The sequence below is a fragment of the Miscanthus floridulus genome, chromosome 16, assembly GCF_019320115.1.
Source record: "Miscanthus floridulus cultivar M001 chromosome 16, ASM1932011v1, whole genome shotgun sequence".
NCBI lineage: Eukaryota > Viridiplantae > Streptophyta > Magnoliopsida > Poales > Poaceae > Miscanthus > Miscanthus floridulus.
In genome coordinates, this window is record NC_089595.1 from 51,424,259 (window position 1) to 51,451,039 (window position 26,781).

At 45.3% G+C, this 26,781-nt stretch overlaps 1 protein-coding gene across 1 annotated transcript; it reads left to right on the top strand.

Annotated features, from left to right (window-relative positions):
* Positions 1–9,448: 9,448 nt before the first annotated feature.
* On the top strand, positions 9,449–10,354 carry LOC136514417 (uncharacterized). Its single transcript, XM_066508384.1, has one exon. The coding sequence runs from the start codon at positions 9,549–9,551 to the stop codon at positions 10,074–10,076; it is 528 nt and encodes a 175-aa protein (XP_066364481.1). The 5' UTR covers positions 9,449–9,548; the 3' UTR covers positions 10,077–10,354.
* Positions 10,355–26,781: the final 16,427 nt, after the last annotated feature.

Below are 26,781 nucleotides of genomic sequence, written 5' to 3' on the forward strand. Positions count from 1 at the left end.
TCATACCTTTGTTCTACAAACTGGCATGGCTCGGCTACAAGCGCCTCTGCCGTGGCACACACCTGATCACGCGGACACCAATACCGCCATGCTCCACTGGGAGAGTCCCCACCACACCCCCAAAAGGACGCCTGAGCCACCACAACAGACCTGGGGATCCGCCGCCTCCGCCACTACCACCACGAGTCCAGCAGGCACCGAATTTGCTTTCACTTGCAGGGGATATCCAATTTAGGTCAACCTGTAGGGCATTCACATAGCCAATAAGATACTATAACGACTCCAAAGAGATGCCAGCACAGCTAAGCATCTAGAGCAATGGTAAAGACGCTCTATTTCTTGGTCCAAATCCTAGGTTCAACTCCTAGGTATCAGACCTTTTTTGGAGAAATTAAACCCCGACGGCACACATGGTACAAGTGACACGCAAACCGTCGGGTCCCATAGGTTAGATGGAGATGGAGAAAGGTCCCACATATACACATGACACGTAAGTCATTGGGTCACATAGGTGGGATGTAGAAGGATCGAGCGGAGACTTTTATGATGAATTGCAAGCGTCAAGTGACACGCAAGCCGTCGGGTCTCATAGGTCGGATGGAGATGGGCTGTCGGGTCCCACAGGTTAGATGGAGATGGAGAACGGTCCCATAGGTACACGTGACATGTAAAGTGACACACAAGTCGTCGGGTCCCATAGGTCAGATAGGAGATGGAGAATGATCCCACAGGTACACGGACACATAAGCCGTCGGGTCCCACAGATCAGATACTGAAGGGTCCTGCAGGTACACGTCGGATGGAGAAAGGACCGAATAGAGACTTTTATGATGAATGGCAAGCGCCACAGATGAGTAACTACAGGTACTATAGGTACACGTCGGATGGAGAGGGATCCCATAGGTATACGTCGCATGGAGAAAAGATCGAGCGAAGACTTTTATGATGAATTACAAGCGTCATGGATGAGGAGCTGCAGGTCCCACAAGTACACGTCAGATGAAGAAAGTACCATGTGGAGACCTATGACGAAGCACTGTTTGTTATAGATAGGATATTGTTAGTCACAGATGTATAATTAGTTCAATGACGAAGTCCTGTTCGTCATAGTATTAAAGGAGATCGTCACAGATGAGTCGCGCGAGTGATCTACGACGAAACCCTGTGCTCTTCTATGACGTTTTTTTGTGACGATGCCTGATTTTGTCATAGATAGCGAGGGTTAGAGGATCGTCACCACTGATCTATGACGAAATAGAAATATTCGTCATAAAAAATGATCTTCTATGACAGTTTTGGATTTATCATTAAGATTTTCATCATAAAAGTGAATATTTCTAGTAGTACGGCCATGGCGAGTCGCTCGACCTATTGCTACTGCCGCTGCCGCCGCGCACAAGCACGCGGCACGACCCACGTCGTAATGCCTCGGCTTCGACGTGACACATCCACGGTGGGAGGCACCCGGAGATTAACTCTGCGCGTTGGCGTCGAGCCGTACTTCCGCGACGGCCTCCGCGTCACTGACGCGCTCATCATGGAGGTCATCGAGATGGTGCTCGTCGGGAAGGTCAACAAGAACCTCGTCTCCCTCATTAACATCTCGGGAGGAGGAGGGGTCGGCCTCTGCGGCAAGGACGCGCGCCTCATCGAGATGGTGCTCGCCGGCCTTTTTGTACGTGCTTGTTTCTTTTCTGTTTCTGTACGTGCTTGTTTCTTTTCTGTTTCTGTACGTGCTTGTTCCTAGGTGGAAGATGATGATATTTATAAAAATGCCACTGATTGTTTGGGAAGTTTGATGTGGGCCTAAATTTTTTATATTTTAGGAGTTACTTTTTAGAAATTGTTGAAGAAGCTCCTCTTTATTACTCCTAATATTTTTTAGCATTTAGAAAACTCAATGGTTTTGAAAAGAATTGCTCTAATTAAACTAATTAAACTGACTCAGCCCCACGGCCTCAACTTGGTTCGGCCAGCACACGTGTAGTCGTGTACATGGACTGATGGACACGACTCAAACTCCACTGAGACTCAAACTCCACTAACAAGCATAGCACGTCCCAGCGGCACACCGCACCAATTTGGTTCACGCACACAAGTATCGATAGGAAACAAATGTATATAAATAAAAAATATTACGGCAAGGATTCTAATCACGTTGAGAAAATCCCATTGGTCTCCACCTCTTTAGAACTAGTATTGACGTATTTTCTTGGCTTTATTTTGTCCTTCTTTTCGCGTAATAACAAGACAGCTCTATAAAATATCTTTGATGATAGACCGAGAGTAGTAAACTTCTCCATGTTCTTGTTATATTTTTCATCAAAAAGAATAGCACCAAATTCAATACCTAGGAACTTCGAAGAATTACCAACTGCCACCATTGAAATAATGCTAGATTTGAGTGTATGAATATTTAGAGGAACCATGGGCTCATCACGGTAGACGAGGGTCCGCTAGATCACAGGTCGGTCCGGAGGACTAAACCCAAATTCGTGTTAAGTTTGAGCGCATGTTTGGATATCCGGTAATTGACCAAAACTATTGTAAATTACAGGCCTATCATTTTTTACAACCTAGGTCGCAACGTGCTGTTTGAATGTCCAGTGAACCTACTATTTTTACAGATGAATTGCACTAAAACAGTTGTAAAAAAAAACACCTCCTCTTCCCTAGAAAATAAGGCCCCGTTCGCTTCGCTGAAAAAACAAACCAAAACACTGTTTCAACTGATTTATTGTAAGAAAAAAAATTGTTCCGGCTGAAAAAGACGGATTATAAGAGAAGTGAACAGGGCCTTAGCTTGACTCGTCCCTTCTCCCTCAGCTTGCTCTCACCGGTGGCAGCGGAGTCGAGAGTTCCCTGGTGGCGGCCGAGCCGAGGGTCCCCTGGTAGCGGTGGAGTCGTGGGATCCCTGGTGGTGGCTGAGCCGAGGGTCCCCTGCTAGCGGCGGCGATAGGTGAGTTCATGAACTGTCGGGTAGCAAATCGACTGCAGAGCGGAGCGGACATCCTGGCGACCATGGAGCTAGGCTGCGGTGGCCGACGCCGTGGGCTTGCTCTCCCGTCTCCGCCGGCGACTATCTCAAGGACGCCATTGCCGGGGGGACGCGCGCCATCGCCGGGGGCATGTACGCCGGGGGTGAACATTCTGTCGAACGGGAAAGCGGCCAGCGACGCCGGTCGCCATGGGGGCCGGATTTGTTGACCCCGGCAGGGCGTTGGCCGGCGAGAAGCATGCCTTGTTAGCTTGGTTAATAAGCTATGGCTAAAAATAATGTTGACTGATTTACTGTGAAGGAAAAATACTATTCATTGGTTAAAAAAGTATGGCTTATAAGCCAAACCAACAGGAGCTCCACATCGGGCCGCATGATGGCAGGCATGACCGGGTACACTGATGCAGAGAGAAATCCATGGCAGCCTAGCTGTGGTCATCTTATTTTAATTCATGCAGTTGCAGGCAATCCAGATACAAGCACATCACGGATGTAAGCGACACGCAGAATGTAACACCCTAGGTGTTTGGCTTCTACAAAATTGTATTTCATTTCATAAACATGTGCATCATCTACCTCATCATGCCATTGTTACTGAAACATGCATATGCAACATTCGCAATTATGTTTGCTTCATACTTGATTGCTTGTAAATGGTAGTAGTGAAACATGTGAATGCAACATGAGTTTCTCATACCTTGAAACATGGCAACATGGTAGGAATGTGGCAAGTTAAAATTTCAACAAAGGCATGAAACATGTGAAACATGGAATTGTAACATTTGAGTGAAATTGATTGTTTTGTTGCTTTATCACATGTGATCATTAGAAATTGGTATAGCACTTGTGTAGAGTGGTTAATTATGGTCTAATACACCTTAACTACACTTAGGGTAATTGATGGGACATTGTTCATGTGGAACAAAATGACTAAAATGCCCTCTAGTGGAGGTTTGACTTAAAATGACCTATAATGTACTACTGTTTGACTGATTCAAAAGACCAACCTAGAGACCTTGTATGGCTGTGCACCCTTTACCAAAGTTGTAGCCAATTTATCAAGGAACAAAAGTCTCAATATGACCCTCTCATGAAAATGGCTAGAACATGTTCAAACAAGGCCCACAATTCATATTTCCATGCTGATTTCATACTTAGAAAATTTGCTAAGTCATAAATTCAGTTTCAGTTGGATCGAGCCAACTTTGGCTTGATGTAACTTCTGATCCATGGCGAATTAGATGATGATCCTTGAATAGAAGTTGGAGATGGAAGGTAGGCCTACAATTTTCATGTACACGGTTTTTGCGATGGATCAACGGTTTAGCCGTTTTAACGTGTTGATGTTGCACTGTCAAGCGGTTCAAGTTATCTGAATGCGAGCTATAGTACCTGACAGCCATCAGACAACGAGCGCCGCGTGGGTGACACTCGTCGCCGGTCTCCTGCTCACGCTGCCACGCGCCACGGACGCCCTGGCACGGCCGGCCACGACTTGAGCAACACCCCGTGCGCCTGCCCGACTAGGTCGTCAGCTCCATTTGCATCTCCTTCGCCTCCACCGCGCGCAGCGACAAAGCCGCAGTAGCTCCTCCATTGCCGACTGAGCTTCGCCATCGCCTTGCGCGCTCACCACTACAAAAACGCATCGGCCAGTTCGTCCTTAGCTGCGCCGTGTTCCTCTCCACCTCCTCCACCTCTCAGCCATGTCAATTGGGGATTGGTAAGGGCGTATTCAACGTTTCCTCCACCGCCGCCATGACGGGACCTCGCCGGAGTTGGCGCTCCACGCGGTCAACTGCCATCGAGGCCTTCCCGTCCCCTCTTCTTTGCTTGGTTAGCTTGGTAGCGAACTCTGGAAGCTCGTACCGTGCTTAGCCGTGCCCTACGGGGTCGGGCCTCGCCGGGGCCGACCAACCCGTGGCCTGTGCGCCGCCATAGCCGTCGTCACTCCCTCTAGCCACGGAAATAGCTTCAATTGAGGGTGTCCCTAGGTGCGCACGGGTGAGGCGAACACGTTGGCACCGATGGCCTCGCCGGAGCTGCCACCGGCGACGAGTTACGCCGTCGTCTTTCCTTCCTCCCCTGTCTGTCTCACTGATTCGCGGGACCCACTTCGTCAGCCGCCGAGCGCAGGCGGGAGCCGGCATGGGCCGCGCCGAGTTCTGGGCCGCACCAGCGCGTGCTTCGCGGGCCGCCGTATTCTTCCGGGCCGGCCCAGCTGTAGTGATTAGGTTTTCCATTTTTGTTCTGTTTATTCTTTTTCACAGATTTGTGTACATTTTTAAAAATGTGTATCTCCTAGTTGGTAGATCCAAATGATGTGGTTCTAATTTTGTTGAGTTCCTGATAATGTCTAGTTTATATTAAAAATATAATTTATGCCATGTTCTGTGATGAAAAATGGAGTTGCTAATTATCTCTTTTAATAATGTGGGAAATAGGGGTAATTATATCTTTTTCTTTGTAGCTCCAATTGGCATAAAATTTTTATGGTGTACTGCTCATATCATGGATAGCTTGTAGTTAAATTTTCATACATTTTGGACACTGTATGTAGGAGTTAGGAAATTCTCTTGTTTGCATGGATGGATCTTGTGTGAATTTTCATAATTTTTCTATAGATCTAGTAAAGGTAAAATTTGGTGAGTGCTATTCTTATGCTAGAATGATGCTAGAAAAAATGTGAAATCTATTCCTTGACACTTTTCATTAGGGTTTCCTAATTATGCTAGAAATAGCCCTGCCATTTGTTATTTTTGATACAGCAAGTTCTGCTTGACCAATTGCTTTGAAATTTTTATGGTAGTCTATGTGAAGCATGAGATAGCTACTGTAATTTTTATATATTTTTCTGAATAGTTTTACTATATGTTGCTTTAATCACCTAATTAACTAAATAAATTAGAAAAGGACATTAAATAATTTATTTAGAGGTTGGCACTATACTTTCTGATGTTCCTCTGGTATGTGCAATAAGTTGGCAAATTTGGTTTGGTCCAATTATGCTTTTGCATCATCACTAAATAATTAATTTAGTAACCCTGTCATTTCTGGACAGATTCTATGTTTGCCTTAATTCGATTTGGTTAACGTAAGAATCATGCTTTAATATTTATAAATGAATTGTAGAGAATTTCATAAGCTTTCCAGAATGTCCTCTTGCAAGTCATTTGAATTTATAGAACTCTGGTTGTGATTGAATTACGGAACAACTCGTTTGCATGTAAAACCTTAACTTTGATTTAAGTATGCCTTTACTATTTCCTAAGCTTGTGGTGATGTTCCTAGGTGTTAGGCCTTTAACTGAAGATGAGCATCTTTATCTTAGGTTATGCAAGTTAGGTAAGTAGATCTCGTTCTTCAAGTTAAGTTAGATACATGTTTTAAAGTGATTTGAATAGAGCTATTTTTAATCGGTAAACGAGTGTCCAGTGATGTTTTCGTTAAACACTTACTGTGATCCATTCATCATGAGCATTATGTCATTCCTTATGCATCTATGATATTTATCTTGTGCATCGGCATACAATAGGTATACCAGAAGGTATGACACTGCTGGAATTCGAGGAACCGAGCGGAGAGCAGCAGCAGCCAATACCGGAGGTTCAGGAGGTGCAGCCCTCGGGAGAAGTGCCAAACGAGGTCGCCGTTGAGTGTCCGGATCACCATCCGTGCAACTTTGTGAAAGGCAAGCCCTGGAGCATATTAAGCCTCCTAATTTCTGAAATACAGTTAAAATATTATTGTTATATATATATATATATATATATATATTATTGCATTAAGTTTAGGTGTTGGATGCAAACCCTTGCTGCATTGGTTATCCAATCCTTGTCCAGATATTGATACCCTGAATCCTATGTAGCTCAGGTTTGTGTAGTGCTTAGCCCTGCTTAAACGCGGTAGAAGTCAGGTGATTTCCTGTCACCTGCGAGATATAGGAATATACATATGGCACGGTTGGCTATATTTGCTATCGTGGAAAAGAACCTATCTTAATTTGAAATGAAGACTAGGCGGAGGCTTGCCGGTTTGTAGTGACTCCATCTGTGTCGCTTAAGGACTGAATCTTAGAGCCTTTCTTGTTCATGTTGAACGCATGCCTCTCTTTTAGTTGGCCGTGTCCGAAGACCGACCGCGAAGCCGAGTAGCTCAACTCAGGTCGGGAGTCGATAAGTATAAAGTACGCCTCGGAAGGGAGTCGTAGGCGTGAGTCTAAGGGCAAGTGATTTAAAAGTCCTGATCGTCCTGGCAGAAGGGTAATCCCTGAGAGCACTGGCGCTGATCGAACCCGCGAATTTGGTTCCTGAGTTGTACCAAAGGTGACCCACGGCTACCCTTGCAAAGTATGCCAGGGTGAGAGTTAGGAATACCCCCTCAACTGAGTTGTAATTCGATTCGAGTCGCCGTCTATCCCGGTTAGTGAGAACTTGACGGGCTTATCTCCAAAGTAGATACACTAAATAACATAATGGTTCAGAAATGATGATATGATGATGACAGCCTTATTATACCTGCTATGGTTAATATTGTTTGCTCCTAATAAGTGAGTGCTATAGTACAGGTGCAAATCTAGTGGACAGGTAAATGATGATAAACTTGATGCGAAGTTTAAATTGGTTACTTTATTCATAAGCTCTTTTATGCAACTGTGTCCAGCTAGCCCACCTCATAAGCCTTGCATGACCCTTGGTGTCTTTTATTTCTGGTTTGACGGGTAAGTCTAGCTGAGTATCTTCTCGTACTTAGGGTTTATCTCCCACATATTGCAGATGACCAGTTCTACTTTGGTTGCTGCAAGTATTGCCTTCTCCCGGCTGGGGATGAAGACTAGACCGTTGGGCGCGGTCTCTTCTAGTTCTCGTACCTAAAGATGCTTTTGTGGGACATGACTAAGATCTGGCAATGTATTTGAAACTATGAAGTTATGTACTAAACTATGTTGGCTTCCGCAAATTTGAACTTGGTTTGTAATATTCTATTTGAACTCTGATGGATGTAATCCGAATGCTACTTGTGAAATGTTGTAACGAATGATGTGTTGTGTTGAATCACTATGGTCTTGGTTTGTATGTCGAGAGTTGGTTGAAATCCTTCGTGATTTCCGGACTACCGGGATTATGGGAGCTTAAGTACAGGAATTTGATCACTTTGGTGATTGTTTTTGTACTTACATTCTTATGATTTGGTCGGTTCTGTTACACAGAAGATGGAATCGTGCAAGCGGAAGCTTTTAATCCAAACAACATTTTGAAAGTGTAAAAAAAACAGTTGTATCCTTGTGCACAGCAAATTACAGAGGGCAACGATTTACACCTGAAAAAATATATGATGCTGCCAAACAGGACCTAAAAATGGATATTTTGACCGATCTGTCCAGTGTTGCCGTGGATGACACGGGGGAACATTGGCTGTAGGTTCTAATTGTTGGTTCTCGCGAACGATCCGTGGTTCCTAGTACTACTTTTGTGTAATATAGGCTCCGTTCGTTTCCTCAAAAATAAACCAAAATACTATTCTGGTTGATTGGTTGTGAGAAAAAAATACTGTTCCGGCTAAAAAAACAAGTTGAAAAATACGGATTATAAGACAAACGAATAGGGCCATAATGTGTAGACTACTTTTGTAACACCAAAAATAAACACTAATAAACATAATAATTATTCAACTAACTTAATTTGTTTCTTTGTCTACTATATATACTGTACGGTGGTAGATTTGATATATATAAGCTACGTTACCCCGAATCCCCGATACGCCGAGATAGGAGGATACGGCATGGATACGCTTGGATACGTTATCCGTAAAAAAAATAAATCAACAACAATTCGGATACTATTTACTTACTGATATATGTAGCACTGGTTTGATACGTCGTTCCGATACGGCCCACAGCCCATCAACAGCTGATCCCTGACTCCCCACAGTGAGTTTTCCCCTTTAATTTTCTAATAACGCTTTTTTGTTAAATTTCTCTCCTTATGGGATATAACTGAATAGTTTAATCCCCATCAAGTTGAATAGTTCTCCTTCTGCACTACACCTGTATATTCTTATTCCTAAGGGCCGTTCGTTTAAAGCAGTATGGCACGAATTATTTCTGCTAATGAAAATTTATATAAATTAATTAAGGATTCCAGCCGGAAATCTTCCTGGCGGGTCTTTCCAAAGGAAGCGAACGGGCCCTAATTGGATTTTGAGGATTGGATGGAGATGCTTGGCAAGCTTGCCTGTTGGAACGTTGGCTAGATGATGGAAATACGGAAAGGGTGAGCAACAACACAATTACAAAGAATGCAAGCCTTGGTTGCTACTGCTTTTAGTTTTTCAATACTCCGTATCCACCTATCCGTATCTGCCCGATACCGGTACATGTATCCGTGTACGTGCTGCATAATATAAGTGCGGCAGCAGCTAGCCTCCTCTCCTCACCCCGGTGACCCCCTCCCCACCATTTCTGCACATCCACAGCTCGCGCGGTCGGCCACCTGAGCACGCCAGTCCAACCTCTCCAAGGAACCAAGAACCATCCCGCGACCGACCGGCCATGCCAAGAGTCGGCGGCGGCGGCGGCGCGGCCTACAAGGGCGGCATCAAGGGCTACTGGAAGCGCCGCGGCTACGACCGGCTCGACGCGGCCGCAGCGCAGCGCCGCCCGCGCCTCCCGACCGCGGAGCTCGGTGGCGGCGGCGAGGGCGAGGCGCAGCCTCAGCCGCAGCCGCAGCCGGCGGCGGGACGGCACCGCCGCGCCCGCGGGTGGCGCGTTCGTCGCCGGCGCGCGGGCGTCCTCGGCCGGCGCCTCCTGCGCGCGCTCTCGCCGCTGCGGCTGCTGGCGCGGCTCCGCGACGCCTACGTGAACGCCATGCTCCGCCTCGCGTCCTCCGCCGCCGTGGCCGGATACGGCGCCGCTGGCCCGTACTGCACCGCGGTGGATCCGTTCGTTCGGCCGCGGCCGCTCACCAGGGACTACGACGAGAAGGCGCTCGTCGAGATCTACAGGTCCATCCTCGCGCGCGGCGGCGAGGCCGGGCCGGTGCCGGTGCTCGCCGCCGCGCGGCTGCCTGCGGCGGTCTGAACTGATGACGACGGGGCCGGCCGCCAGTGATGCCGGTACGCGCACGCGCGCGGGGAGCTTGCCACGCTCTGCCTGCCTACTCTTCTTGCCTCATGCAAGACTCGTGTACGCTACAATTTCGCTTTCACAGAGAAGCTGCATGTCAAATAAAAGTTTAAGTCATTATTGCAGTACCAAATGTACTTTGAACCTGTAAATCGTTCCCAAGAATTTGGAACGAACTGTGAGAATCGTAGCAGTTTTATCGAATTCTACAGAACTGCAGTATTATACAATTATAAAACGGGCAAAATTAGTACCAAGATAAAGATAATTGGTCCTGTTCGTTTGCACTTATAAGCCGTGCCGTTTTAGCTAAATAACAGTGTTTTTCTCTCACAACAAATCAACATCAATATCAGTCGTTTTTCCAGCCAACCGAACAGGACAGGTGTCTAGAGGATTATATTCGAAAATATATACGCCAACGCTGTTATTTTCAGAGCACCACATCCACGTGAGTACCTACAATGCAAGCTGCTTGCTAATACTTTTTAGTACCACATGGTCACAGCGTCAAAAGAATGGGGCTCATTAGTAGCCCATCATTCTACTCTATTTATCTATAATGAGGTCAGTTTTAATAGGGATATCATAGAGTTTTATAGGTATTAAATATGTTGATATGGCACTGTCTTGATGAAGAGAGAAAAGATAAAAGTTTCATGAGGGTAGATTAAATATGTTGATATGGCACTGTCTTGATGAAGAGAGAAGATAAAAGTTTATGAGGGTAGAGAGAGTTTCATCAAGATAAAAGTTTCATGAGGGTAGAGAGAGTTTCATGGGGATAAAACTCTTCTACACTGTTTCTAAAATATGGATGTGTTGAAAACTAAGAGATGAAAACCCCACTAAAACTGGCCTAAATAAATAGCTCGGTAGTCGGTACGTCTCACTTCCTGTGATTGCTCTGAATATATAAAAAGATACCGAAGGATCGTTATTTATGATCTGAGTGATTGTACCAGTAGTTGCAGGTCAACTGAACTCTAGCTTCCCACGTAAGGCGTGATGCCTTCCTTGGTTATAGCATATGAGTACGTTAGTTTGGCTGCGGTTTCAACCGAATCAGTATTTTTCTTTCACATAAATTAATTAATAGTACTTCTTCATAAATCAACAAACAATATGAACGAGCAAACCGAACGAACTGTATATCTTAAAATGGTGGCACGTCGCGTTCGCTGGTTATATCTGCCCCGCTGCTCTACCTCTACGACTAGTAGACAACTTGGGTAGCAGAAGATTGAGAGACTGAAGCCTGCCAGGCATATTCCAAATTTTGTATTATACCAGGTTGAGAGACTGAAGCCTGCGCTACTACGTATGTACTGTTAGATTAATTTAGGCCAGGTCCATTATTTATTCTAATTAATCAAATAAACTTCAAAGGCCCATAATTATTGTTAAGTGGAAAAGTGATTAGTAACATATGGGAAATTCACTAAAAAGGTTATCAACTTAAATAGTGAGTCTTAAAACTCTCACATAGACAAGTTGAGAGGGAGAACCGGGAGGCCACACGCGCGCGCCGCCGTCGCCGAGCCGAGCCGCGCCGCCCGCCCGCGTGCGCGACGCGACGCGACGGGGCCGTGGCCTGGTTTTGTCGCTTGGCCCAACCAAAACCCTAGCCGCCGCAGCCAACTCCCAACGTCCAACCACCCTGTCCAGGTTCATTCCCCCGACAGGGCCTAACGGACAGATGGGAATTGCGCGGCTATAATGAGGGGAGGGCACCCCTGTTCCAGGTGTGCGAGACCCAACTCTTCCTCTTCCTTCTCTCCGCAACATCTGAGCGCTGAGCTGTTCGTCTGCATCTCTGACCGGAGTTCCCTGCGCGCACAGGGAGCTTCGGTAGGGAATCAAGTTTTTGGGGAGCGCCGGCTTCCCGGTGCAACTGCTGCCCCGTCTGCAGTTTCCTGTTCGGGGGCTTCTGCTTCCTGACGGGAGAGTCTCGTTCTACTGCTCCGACGCCGCACCTGCAGGAGCTTCCCGTGCCACTGCTTCGACACCGCACCTGCAGGAGTTTCCCGTGCTACTGCTGCGACACCGCACCTGCAGGAGCTTCCCGTGCCACTGCTCCGACACCGCACCTGCAGGAGTCTCCCAGCGCGACCTCCTCTGCAACATGGTGGACACGAGGAGGACTGGTGGTCGCACCAACACCAACGACGGAGAAGATGGTGGCTCACTGTCCGCGGGTACCGGCAGTCCCACCCTAGGGTATAAATCTAATCCCACTGTGCGCTATTGTTCATATGCTATTCTGTTAGCGTTTTTAGCACACTTGGTTGCTACACTGTTAAATACTATCTGCAGTAGTGGTGCTGTTACAGTATGGTTAGTGATACTGTTACTATTGTTTAAGTCGTATTTATGGATTAATATAAGTCGTAAATTGACCAAATGTTCAACAATCCAAAAACTTGATAGGTCATTTTCGGCTGCTAGTTTTGCTGCGTCACTAAAACCACCACCATTGAAAGATAATGGATCCAACTATAAAGTGTGGCGTGTCCGCTCCAAGCTGTGGTTCACTAGTATGCGTTGTGAGCACGTGATCAAGGGAAAGCGCATTGAACCTCCTTTCTCTCACGAGGAGGAGATTAAGTTCAATGAGGCAGATAACTTGTTCAATGGGGGTCTTATCAGCATATTAGCTGAAACCATGGTGCAAGTGTACATGGATATGGACACTGGCAAGGACATGTGGGATGCACTTGAGGCCAAGTTCGGTGTTGCCGATGCTAGCACTGAATTGTACATCATGGAGAAGTTCTATGACTACAAGATGGTCGATGATCGATCTGTAGTAGAGCAAGCTCATGAGATACAGATGCTGGCAAAGGAACTCCAGAACAATGAGTGTGAGTTGCCTGACAAGTTTGTGGCTGGCGGTATCATCGCTAAGCTGCCACCTACTTGGTCGAGCTTTGCCACTACTCTAAAGCACAGGAGGCAAGTGTTCAGTGTGACTGATCTCATTGCTACTCTTGGTGTGGAGGAGAATGCTAGGGCAAAGGACACTCATGGCAAGAAAGCGCATGAGGAAAGTTCTAGCGCCAATCTGGTGCAAAAGAAGAACTTTCATGCCGCACAGAGGAAGAAGAAAAACAGGCCTGCAGTCAAGCCTAAAGCTGCAACTTTTAAGAAGAAGGGTAAGGAAAAAGAAAAGGGCCTTTGCTTTGTCTGCGGTGCATCTGACCATTGGGCAAAAGAGTGCCCTGACCGCAAGGACAAGCAGAAGAAGTCCGCAAACATGGTTGTTAGCGAATCTGGAGGATCTGGGTACGGTAATCATCTACCTACAGTTTTTTCAGTTTGTCTCTCGCCTAAGTGGTGGGTTGACACGGGTGCTAACATTCATGTTTGTTCTGATGTTTCTTTGTTTTCTTCTTATCAGGAACAAAGAGGTTGCTCCTTGCTGATGGAAAACGGTACGCGTGCTGCTGTACTTGGTGTTGGTACGATCAATCTGAAGTTTACTTCAGGAAAGATCGTGCAGCTAAAGAACGTGCAGCATGTCCCCTCCATCAAGAAGAATCTCGTTGGTGGATCTCTATTATGTAGAGATGGCTTTAGACTTGTATTTGAGTCCAATAAATGTGTTGTATCCAAGTATGGAACCTTTGTTGGAAAAGGCTATGAAAGCGGAGGCTTGTTCCGCCTCTCTTTGATGGATTCTTGTGATAAAATTGTGAACCATGTGAGAAATGATAATGAGTCTAATGTTTGGCATTCCCGACTCTGTCACATCAATGTTGGTTGTATGACTGAAAGGTCTTTGTTTGGTTTTGGTAATTGAGTGACAACTTAGGTGGACTAATTGTGTTTATGTGAGATACACAGGTGATTAGTCCACAGGTACATGTGTGTGAGCAATATATGCCATGAAGGTGAAAATGGCTTGGAGATGTTGCGAAGCTCACACATGTGATGATGAAGGAGCTTAAATGAACATGAGACATGACATTGAGTCATGTGATCAAGGTGGAGAAGATCAAGACAAGACTTGGCTTGATGGACTGGTTGCAAGCGTGAAGGGCAAGTCGAAGGCTTTGGAGTGATGGACCGCGTGGCGGTGAAGCTTGAGCAAGACTTGGCGCCGATGGACGATGGCAATGGTGAAGAGCAAGTAGAGTCAAGATCGATGAACCAATATGATCATGTGATGATATGAAGTGGATCATATCATTGTTGATCGTGTTGGTGCATGTGTTGCATCGACATTGAAGGAGATGGAATGGAATGCGCAAGGCAAAGGTATAACCTAGGGTATTTCATTTCACCGGTCATAGGTGTGTAGAGAAGTTTATGACCGAGTTTAGGATAGATGGCCGTACTATCAAGAGGGGCAAACTTATTTGCATATCGGTCATCTAGTGCCACTCGAGTGATCAAACTTTGCATTGTCGCTAGGATCGAGTGGCGTGGCAAGTTGAGTGGCTAACATCCTTTGGGAAATGATTGTGAAAATGCTAACACACATACACATGGTGATGTACACTTGGTGGTGTTGGCACATTTACAAAGGAGGTGGCACATTCGGCGCTTTCGGGAAAATGGAATGTCTATTTTCTATTGCGTCGGATGCAAATTCTTGGTGGTTAACTCATTGGAGCAAGGGTGAAGAAGTTAGAAGTGAAAACAAGTTGGTCGCGAAGATGCTGGCGTCGGTCAACTGACCGGACGCTGGATCTGAATGCACCGGACACTGGAAGGCTACGTCCGGTTAGGCTGACGTACGGTGACGCAGTAACTAGAGTGTGACCGGACACTGGCTGCGTCCGATCGCGTTCGACCGGACGCGTCCGATCATGTTCGGGAGCTTACTGGAAACGACCGGACGCTGGGGGTTCAGCGTCCGGTCAGTTGAGTGCTGCTGCGTCCGGTCAGGTCAAGTGACCGTTGGAACCGGGACACGTGGTCGTCTGCGAGCGACCGGGCGCTAGGGTCCAGCGTCCGGTCAACACGACCGAAGCGTCCGGTCGGCCCGACCGTTGCCCAGTGAAGGGGTAACGGCTAGTTTAGCCCTTGGGCTATAAATAGAAGTGGCCCTCGGTCATGGCTGGTGCTGAGCACCTCAAGGGACTTAGTGTCCATGCTTGTGAGTGCTTGGGAGCCCTCCATCACACATATACTTGATAGTGATCATTCGATTGTGTGAGTGAGCGATTCTAGTGCGATTGCATCGTGAGGTTGCATCGAGTGGCACTAGGTGATCGAGTTGCAAGCCGGTGGTGCTTGTTACTCTTGGAGATTGCCACCTCCTAGACGGCTTGGTGGTGGTCTCCGTCGAAGCGCGCAAGAAGCTTGTGCGGCGCTCCGGAGAAGTGCTTGTGAGGGGCACTTGTGCTCGCCCCGCGGGAGTCATGAAGAGCAACTTTAGTAAAGCGTGTCATTGAGCTACCCTCACTCAAGGGGTAGGTTCTTGCGGCGCCCGACGTGCGGGCTTAGCGGGTGATGCTAATTAGCCGCCGAACCACCAAGTGAGCGGTCGACACAACGGGGACTAGCATGTTGGCAAACACGTGAACCTCGGGAGAAAAATCATCGTGTCAACCTTATTCTTCCCGTTGGTTTGCATCCCCGTTACACAAGCTTGCAATTACTTTTATACATATTAAGCTTGTGTAGTTGCTCTTGTAATTAGATAGCTTGTGTAGCTTACTAATTACCTTCTTGCTTGTGTAGCATAGAAGTAGCTCCCTTGCGTGGCTAATTTGGTTTTAGTAACCTTGTTAGTCACATTGCTTAGTTTGTGTAGCTAAGTATTTGCGCTCTCTAATTAGGCATTGGTTGCCTTGTTATTGAGCATTGCTAGTGAGCATCGTTAGCTTTGTGCTTTTGCTTACTAGCATGTGTAGGAGCTCCCTTGTCACTTAAAGTACTAGTGGCCTAGGTTTGTGTAACCTTGCTCCTAGAATTGTTTAGGAGAGCTCTAGCTAGCCTGGCACCTTTGTTGCATAATTGTTATCTTTGCAAGGTGCTAGTGAACATATATAGTGGGGTATAGTCTTGGCTAGACCGATAGTTTTAATTCCGCATTTGTATCGGTTAGCCAACGCAATTAAGTTTTAGAAAAGACTATTCAACCCCCCCCCCCTCTAGTCGCCATCTCGACCCTTCAATGACGCGTTTAGCTAGTTTAAAATTAATCCCTAAAATCGATCTGGTCAAAGGGTCTAAGTGCCATGCTTGTGTTCAAGCGAAGCAACCTCGCAAGCCTCACAAGGCTGTGAAAGAGGCGAGAAATTTGGCATCGCTAGATCTCATTTATTCTGATCTGTGCGAGATGAATGGTGTATTGACCAAAGGAGGAAAGAAATATTTCATGACTCTTATTGATGATAGCACTAGATTTTGCTATGTGTACTTGCTAAAAACAAAGGATGAAGCAATGCATTATTTTAAAATCTATAAAGCTGAAGTAGAGAACCAATTGGAAAGAAAAATCAAACGGTTGAGGTCTGACCATGGGGGAGAATACTTTTCACATGAGTTTGATTCATTCTGCGAGGAACATGGAATTATTCATGAGAGGACACCTCCATACTCCCCCCAATCCAATGGGATTGCCGAACGAAAGAATCACACTCTAACTGATTTGGTTAACGCCATGTTAGACACTGCAGGACTTTCCAACGAATGGTGGGGTGAGGCTATATTGACGGCATGTCATGTCCTGAATAGAGTTCCTACAAAGAATAAAGAAGTAACACCATTCGAGGAATGGGAAAAGAAAAAGTTGACTCTCTCATACCTACGCACTTGGGGATGCTTGGCCAAGGTGAATGTGCCAATCATCAAAAAGCGCAAACTTGGACCAAAAACTATAGATTGTGTGTTCCTCGGTTATGCTTTACACAGCGTCGACTATAGATTTCTAGTTGTAAGCTCTAGAGTACCTGACATGCGTGTTGGTGCAGTGATTGAGTCCAGAGATGCTATATTCTTTAAGAATGAATTTCCTATGAGAGGAAATGAACCTAGCACATCTAGTCAAAAACCTGTTGATTCCCCCGTGGCGCCAACAGAACATCTTGAACAAACATGTGTTGAGAATCCAGAGGAGGATAATAGTGGAGCTACTCGAAAGAGTAAGAGACAGAGGACTGTAAAGTCTTTTGGTGATGATTTCACTATATACCTCGTGGATGACACTCCAAGCACCATTGCTGAGGCATTTTCCTCTCCCGACGCTAACTACTGGAAGGAAGCAGTGCGAAGTGAGATGGATTCAATTATGACCAATGGAACTTGGGAGATTGTTGATCGTCCTTATGGGTGCAAGCCTGTAGGATGTAAATGGGTGTTCAAGAAAAAGCTTAGGCCTGATGGCACGATTGAAAAGTACAAGGCAAGGCTTGTGGCTAAGGGTTATACCCAGAAAGAAGGAGAGGACTTCTTTGATACTTATTCACCAGTGGCCCGATTGACCACAATCCGAGTACTGCTTGCCCTAGCTGCGTCTCATGGTCTTTTCGTTCATCAGATGGATGTTAAGACGGCTTTCCTAAATGGGGAGCTAGATGAGGAGATCTACATGGATCAGCCTGATGGCTTCATAGTAGAAGGTCAAGAAGGAAAGGTGTGTAAATTATTGAAGTCTTTGTATGACCTAAAACAAGCACCTAAGCAATGGCATGAAAAGTTTGATAAAACTATGACATCTGCTGGTTTTATTGCGAATGAAGCCGACAAATGTGTGTACTACCGCTATGGTGGGGGAGAAGGAGTAATCCTGTGCTTGTATGTGGATGACATACTAATCTTTGGGACAAGCCTCAATGTGATTGAGGAAGTCAAGGACTTTCTGTCAAAGAGCTTTGACATGAAGGATTTGGGAGTGGCTGATATGATACTAAACATCAAACTTCTAAGGGGAGAAAATGGTGGGGTAACACTTGTACAAACTCACTATGTGGAAAAGGTACTGAGTCGCTTTGGTTATAGTGACTGCAAGCCCGTGTCCACTCCCTATGATCCAAGCGTGATCCTGAGAAAGAACCGAAGAATAATGAGGGATCAGTTGAGATACTCCCAAATCATCGGCTCGCTAATGTACTTGGCTAGTGCAACGAGGCCTGACATCTCATTTGCTGTGAGCAAATTAAGCCGGTTTGTTTCAAATCCGGGAGATGATCACTGACGTGCTCTTGAAAGAATATTGCGCTATCTAAAGGGAACGTCGAGCTTTGGCATTCACTATACGGGGTACCCGAAGGTACTCGAGGGCTATTGTGATGCAAATTGGATATCTAATGCTGATGAGTTAAAAGCCACAAGTGGGTATACATTCACACTTGGAGGTGGCGCTGTTTCCTGGAAGTCTTGCAAGCAGACCATCTTAACAAGGTCAACAATGGAAGCAAAACTTGCAGCACTTGATACCGCTACTGTTGAGGCTGAATGGCTCCGTGAGCTCCTTATGGATTTACCGGTGGTTGAAAAACCTATGCCCGCAATTTCTATGAACTGTGATAACCAAACAATAATTATCAAGATAAATAGTTCAAAGGACAACATGAAGACCACTAGGCATGTAAAGCGGTGGTTAAAATCTGTCAGAAAATTGAGAAACTCCGGAGTAATAGCATTGAACTATGTCCATATGTCTAAAAATCTGGCAGATCAATTTACTAAGGGACTATCGCGTAATGTGATAGATAGTGCATCGAGTGAGATGGGACTGAGACCCACATGAAGTTCTATCGTGGTGGCAACCTGTCCTATGTGATCGGAGATCCCGTGAATTAGGATGGTGAAACAAGCTATGGGTAGACTGAGGGAAGAGACCCTTTTTAATAAAGGTCAATCTCTTGAGTAATGCACTTCTCTTCCTATCTATATGGCAGGTTGGTAAATACCTCAATGTGATCCGAGTGGCTTAATGAGAAGCAAAGATGTCGGCCTACAGGGCATCTTAAAGGAACACACCTATGTGAGTTCGATTGCTAGTCGTAATCTATGAGATTTGGGTGATCTCTAGATACTCATGAATAGGCCAGGAGTATGACTTATATGCTCCAACCAGAGGGGATGCTACAGGCAGCCTAGTATCAGTAAAGGAATCGAGTGAGCCTCACTTTACACAAAACTGTCAATTCAAGGCATAGTCCATTGGTCAGTTGTAAATGAGTGTAAACTTCTTTTCTAGATGGATGTTCAACTTAACAGTCTCCATCGAAACATTGGTATATCAAACAAGCTCAGATCTGAAGACATTAACTGTGGACTTCTGAAGTTTGGTGGAGATTGTTAGATTAATTTGGGCCAGGCCCATTATTTATTCTAATTAATCAAATAAACTTTAAAGGCTCACAATTATTGTTAAGTGGAAAAGTGATTAGTACCATATGGGAAATTCACTAAAAAGGTTATCAACTTAAATAGTGAGTCTTAGGACTCTCACATAGACAAGTTGAGAGGGAGAACCGGGAGACCACACACGCACGCCGCCGCCGCCGAGCCGCGCCGCCCGCGCGCGCGCGCGACGCGCCGCGCCGGGCCGGGCCGTGGCCCGTGGGCCGTGGGCTGGCTTGGTTTGGCCTGGTTTTGTCGCTCGGCCCAACCAAAACCCTAGCCGCCGCAGCCAACTCCCAACGGCCTAACGAACAGATGGGAATTGCGCGGCTATAATGAGGGGAGGGCACCCCTGTTCTAGGTGTGCGAGACCCGACTCTTCCTCTTCCTACTCTCCGCAACATCTGAGCGCTGAGCTGTTCGTCTGCATCTCCGACCGGAGTTCCCTGCGCGCACAGGGAGCTTCGGTAGCAGGCCTTCGGAACTTCCCCCGTCAAGCGTACCTGCACGGGTAGGCGGGGAATCAAGTTTTTGGGGAGCGCGGCTTCCCGGTGCAACTGCTGCCCCGTCTGTAGTTTCCTGTTCGGGGGCTTCTGCTTCCTGACGGGAGAGTCTCGTTCTACTGCTCCGACGCCGCACCTGCAGGACCTTCCCGTGCCACTGCTTCGACACCGCACCTGCAGGAGCTTCCCGTGCTACTGCTGCGACACCGCACCTGCAGGAGCTTCCCGTGCCACTGCTCCGACACTGCACCTGCAGGAGTCTCCCGGCGCGACCTCCTCTGCAACATGGTGGACACGAGGAGGACTGGTGGCCGCACCAACACCAACGACGGAGAAGATGGTGGCTCACTGTCTGCGGGTAGCGGCAGTCCCATCCTAGGGTATAAATCTAATCCCAGTGTGCGCTATTGTTCATATGCTATTCTGTTAGCGTTTTTAGCGCACTTGGTTGCTGCACTGTTAAATACTATCTGCAGTAGTGGTGCTGTTACAGTATGGTTAGTGATACTGTTACTATTATTTAAGTCGTATTTATGGATTAATATAAATCGTAAATTAACCAAATGTTCAACATGTACAGTAGTACGACCGTGAATCTATGATCTTCGGGGCACCTGCCCCGTCCACGTCTTTGGCATGCGGCTGGCACCTCCCCACCGCGTCGGACAATAGTATGTTGCTGCGGCAGCTGTTGGGCACCCAAATATTGGCAGTATTTGCCTTGCCCGGCTGCGGCGCCTGCCATCACGCACGCACGGCACGGTCATAAGGCCTGGCAAGGCAACGTTGGTTGGAGCTTATTTAGAACTACTTTTTATCTGTAAAACAGTATTTTTATCTCGTAATATTTTAACATAAGAATCAACGTTAGCTAAATTTCAGCGTCAGCCAACACGGTACAGGACACCGGCCGACCGAGGACTGGTCATGGCACCACGCCTAAGGAACGAACGAACAACATCAGCTACCCACCATATGACAGCGTACAAAATCCGCAGGCGGCGCGTCATTACTGCGCGGTGGAGCGCGCGCCGGTCGCCATCGCCGCCAGGTGCCACGTCCCGGCAGACGTAGGCACGCACGAAGGCGACGGGACGCATGCAGGCACGCAGGCGCAGCCGATACAGAAGGCGGGCTTCCTGCATTGACCACGGGTCTTGCGGCGGAGAAGAGGGGGTGCCGGCTGCGGTGCGCCTGCGACTGCGATCGATTGGCTTTGGCGTTGTGTGGGCAAAGAAGAGGCAGGATGAGCAGAGGAATATACGCGGGCGGCGAGGTGGGGTCGCTTTCTCGAGGTTCCCCGTCACATCGGCTTCGGGGTCACGTCTGGTCGTCAGGACCATGCCCGTTGCCCGTTGCCCGTTGCCGCTCTGATGTTTGGTGGCACACGGCCTGACCAAGCTCGTTGCCGCTTTGATGTTTGGTTGCACACGACGGCCTAACATATGGACAGGATTGGTTCAGCACCAGTAGCAGCTGTTGATTTGAACTTATTGGCCCCGCTTATCAACCATGGTATAGTATTTTTCTCTCGCAACGAATTAGCATCAGCTGTCTTATCAGCCGCAGAAACCATCGAGACTATTTCTCAATTAATAGATTTTTGGTCACATACCATATGGCCTTAAATACTATTTCTGAAGGCTAATCTATACAAAGGAATTATTGTTCTTATGTGTTTTTGAGATTGGGCAAGGGTGACGAGATCAATCTACAATTCCTACACGCCGCTTCCTTAGGATCAGGAATGGAAAAAAGCAGGTCTCGCACTCCATTCATAGACCAATTCTCAACGTGTTATCAACAGCCCTTATCACTGAACGAATCGTTCATAATTTGTTTGCCATCAAATAAGAATCTATTTGGTTTTGCTAATGGTAGATTGATTTTTTTAGATATGGCTCGGCGTATCTCGATTTAGCTTGATTGTGTTGTGCACCGTCCTGCCTTGCCACTCCGATTCCGATCTGATCTTAGATTAAATTAATGATTCAATTGGCTTTGGTGCGATCTTTTCTTTGATACTAAAAGAGGACTCGCCTGTCCTCTCTCTTAAAAAGATTACAACTCATGTTTGGTTGTTTGCATTTCAAAAGTTCTTAAGGGGGAAACTTGTTTCATCAGTTTTCCTAAGTTGTATTATGGAATGTGCCTGCGAATGAAAGGAGATACCCATCTACATCATAAGTTATCGAATCAGGTTTAAGCATCAATTTCTAATTATTTTCTAATGAAACAATTACCTATGTATATTAAACAAAATCGCAAACCAATTGAGCTACCGAGATGGGTAGACATAGATAGAATACAGTAATGAGGCATGCTGGTAGTTTGCAGTGGAACTAATTAGCTGTTGTAGTTGCGCAGAGGATTTAGTACTTTCTTATGCAGGTAATCGAACAGAGTGCAGTACTGCAATGGTTGAGTCTAAAATATGGACGCGCTCGTTGAACAGAGTGCATGCATCACTATTGCGCAGATTTTTTTAAAATATATCTTGTCTTCTTACATGTATTTCCTTTGACATAGCTAATACTCCTATAAAACAGTATCATATGATCTATTAATTAACCATCAATTAAGTGCATATTGTATGTTGAGCTATTAGGTCATCAATTATATGTACACAAACATGGAGCGGACATACTGTCATGCAGCTGGCAGAGGAATTAACAAGCTGTAATAGTCGTCTGATGGACTGGATTCTCTTCACCACTACTGATTGCTGAATATCGATTTGAACAAAGAACCCAGCAAGCAGTTGAGGTGAGCAGCGGCTGCAGCTGCAGCTTTTGCTTTGTTTTCCTCTGCAACACTGTAGCAGCAGCGGCTGTTGGCTGCAGCAACCAGCTTCGGAACGCCATGGAACTGACTAGTGCTGAAGAAGTGGATCTACTAAATTGGAACGGCCATATAAAACCCTTTCGTTAGATTACCTTTTCGTTAGAGCTACAAATACTGTTCTTGTTTTATTTTTCGTTAGAGTCTAACATGCGAAGAAAGGGCTTCAAATAATCGGCCTAACCGGCTTGTCATTCGGTTTCATTGTATCGCCACATTCTTACTGTGATTAAGGTTGTGCGTGACGTCGGACGTGCTAGTCTTTGCTGGTGTGTGACGTAAATCAGTATCAACAGTATTATTAGCAACCTAATAATTGCTTGGATCCAACTACCAAAGATACACTAGGTATGTAACTATGAGATTTGTGCAACTTAAACTAATTTAACTTTGACCAAGTTTATAGTAAACAGTATTAACATTTATGTCTCCGACTAGATTTACTATGAAAATATACTTCATAGTTAATTTAATGATACCTTTTTTGCATCACAAATATTAGCATTTCTTTATAAAACTTTGGTCAAACTTTAAATCATTTCACTCTTTGAAAAGTGAGAATTTTATCTTTTTATGGACAGAGGAAGTAGATAGTTGGCTGGGCACATATGAACCCGTAGTATCTATTAACACCCCTTTACCCAGTAATGTACTAGATTGAGCAAACTCTTTTAGCTAATAGTTAGTAGGTTTATTAGCAAACATGCTTGATCCTATCTTTTAATTTTAGCTATTAATATAAGTTTTTTTGTGAAGTAGTTGTACTTAGTTAGTAGGTTTGCAACTCTGTTCATTTGAATTTATTAGCCTAGCTTATAAGACATGGTACAATGTTTTTCTTTGATAATAAATCAGTGGACAATACTTTTCAGCCTGACTTTTCAGCGAAGCGAACAGCGCGGGGCATGTTTGGATTCTCTGATCTAAAGTTTTTATGAGATTGGCTAAACTTTAAGTAACACTTTAAGTGATAAAATGGTCTAAAGTTTAGGTGTTATTTGGTTGGCAACTGTAAATGGAAACGATAATGCAATTGATTGTTTGGCTGTGGCTCGTCGTAAACGATCGTAAATTTTCAGCCGGAACGGTATTTTTCTCTCACACAAATCAGCCAGCAGTACTTCTTCACGAACCAGCAATGATACGAACCAGCCAGCCGAACAGGCTTAATTACACTGGGGACTGTAAATAGTGTATCATGTTACGGAATTTGTTTGGTTCTGGTCAGTAAGGCTATATCCAACAACAACACCCAAAATATAAGACACATTCATCCTTTGGGTAGCGCTACAAGTAAAAGGTTCAATAACTATTCGGCATCTTCTCCAACAACGAGATTCAAAAGAGAATCCTTTCTGCAAATGGATTTCCATGAGAGATGATGTCCATATTTGGGTTGTGCCTCTCAGACAATTTAAAATAGGTCTTTCGTATAGGTACTCTGTTGAATGCTAATTTTAAATCTCCTGCTACTCAATTTAAGTTTGGATGCTCATATGAATGCAAACAGAAACGCCTCTCACGTCTTTGGCAGCAGGCGTCTTCAACCTTCAGCAGTAGCTCATGTTGCCTTGGCTACAACTCAGTGGAGCTACAGCTCGAGTGCAGGACACCAATGAGTCGATAAGCAGCCCTCTCCCACGCCGTCGTCGTCCTAAGCCTAGCATTTGAGTCACATGTGAGGCCCCACGTCAGCAGCCGCAGATCCGGCCGCCACCAAGCAACCTTGCCATGGCCCCGAAAGTGCCCTGCAGATCCTCACCTTTTGCTGCCATGTTTGCGGTTGCGTGGCTTCCTCCGTTCCTCGGAGCCGGCATAGGAGCGAATGCTTCGAGTTGAAAAGACGTGAGCCTCTGTAAGAACGAGGCGGCATTAAGTTTCTACGGGCCGGTATCTAATCACGGTGTGATTACTGCTGAACCAAAACCAATAATATCAAACGGTATTAAGTTCCTACGGGCCGGTATCGGATCACGGTGAACCGAAACAAACAAAAATCAAATGTTATTGGATCATAGTGTAACTGAATGAGATTACTAATCTATGAACCAAACACCGTCTTAGTGGCTAAACTTTAGACATTGGTATCTGAATAGGATCTTAATAGATCCAAACATGTCTTAAATCTGTTAGGGAAAAGTCTATATTACCTCTTCAACTTTTGCAAAAGTCTATTTTTCCTCCCTAAACTCTAAAACCGGTAAACCACCTCCCTGAACTTTGAAAATCATTTATTTTACCTCCCTGATCGGTTATAAGTGGTTTTCAAAGGCGGTTTTGTCTTTTTTTATTTATTTCGTTTAAATCTTTGAAAAATCATAGTAAATTACAGAAAAAATTAAATTTTGTTGGACTACACATGAGTAGATCTACACAACGAACATATAATATGGTATGTCTTAGTACAAATTTTTTGTTGTAACTTTAGATCTATGTTTTTCTATAATTAATTCATAGCTACAGTTTCTATGATCTAATTGTGGCGAAGTTTTTATAGTGGGATCACCATTGTATGTTTGAACTGTAGTAAAAAATTTATACTCATTGGATCATGCATAACTTAGTTATAGATTTATAAATACTTTTTAACAAACATACACTTAATAAATCTATAACTAAGTTATACATGATCCAATGAGTATGAAATTTTTACTATAGTTCAAGCATACAATAATTAACCCACCATAAAAATTTTACCACAATTGGACCATAAAAACTACAGCTATGAATTAATTATAGAAAATCATAGATCTAAAGCTAAAACAAAAAATTTGTACTAAAGCATTCCATATTATATGTTCACTATGTAGATCTATTCATGTGGAGTCCAACAAAATTAGATTTTCTATTTTTATAATTTTTCTGTGATTTACTATGATTTTTCAAAGATTTGGACGAAATAAATAAAAAGAAAAAGACAAAACCGCCTTTGAAAATCACTTAAAACCGGTCAGAAGGTAAAACGAACGGTTCAGAAGATTTACGGAGGTGGTTTACCTAATTTTAGAGTTTAGGGAAGAAAATGAGACTTTTGCAAAAATTAAGGATGCAATATGGACTTTTTTCAATCTGTTATGGTGATAACAGGGCTGACACCCAAGTGAACCGGGCTTAAAACGAGTGCCGGCCCACTCCATATGAGCTAAGGTTATGGGCTTCATATGACCATCAGAAAAGAATTCAGCGTACTTTTAGGCCTGTTAACCAGACGGCCCGCTGACGATATACTTTTTCCTACTCTACTTCCAATCAAACAGTTTACCAGTGCCCAATAAAACGAATCCGTCTATACGATCGCACATACACCACCAATATTCTACGGAATTGCGAATTGATGGTAGATTTGCGGTGGAACCTGCTTACTCTAGTTCCAAGTTCTTGACCTGGTATGAGCGCTCGTATTTTTCTAGACTTATTCTAGGATTTAATGTCGCTATGTTTTCAATAATAGACGACGTCCCGTTGACAGTGAGGCACCTGTGGTGATTTCATGAATCTCGAGATCTGTCAGCTCAGTTCGATGTCCCTGTCAACAGCGAGGCACCTGTGATGACTTTGAAAATCTCGAGATCTGTCAGATTAGTCCTTTGGAGGTGCTCATAGAGGTAGAATATTCTACAAATTTTCTAAGGGAACTACTAGCGCACCCATGTCCGAATGCCACGACTGATGGACAACTGCGTTGCTCGCCCGCCTTCCCGCCTGCTCGCTCGTCTGCCTGTGCCCTCGCCGCTCCGTGGGGACAATCCTCGCCCGCCTCGCTTCCCACGCACACGTGGGGACCACCTGAGGCCATGGGACCGCCTCCGCCTGAGCCCGTTTCCCTCGCCTGATCACAACATGTGCAATATCTCGATCTACTTTTACAGCATCTAGATGAAACACATGCAAAAACACTTAAAAATTATTGCAAACATACGCAACATCTAGATAAAACTCTTGCAACATATGCGTAAAATATATGCAACATCTAGATAAACACTTTGCAACATACGTCTGAAAAATAGATGAAA

Coding starts and splice junctions, on each gene's coding strand:
- LOC136514417 (XM_066508384.1), top strand. CDS start 9,549: ATGCCAAGAGTCGGCGGCGGCGGCGGCGCGGCCTACAAGGGCGGCATC.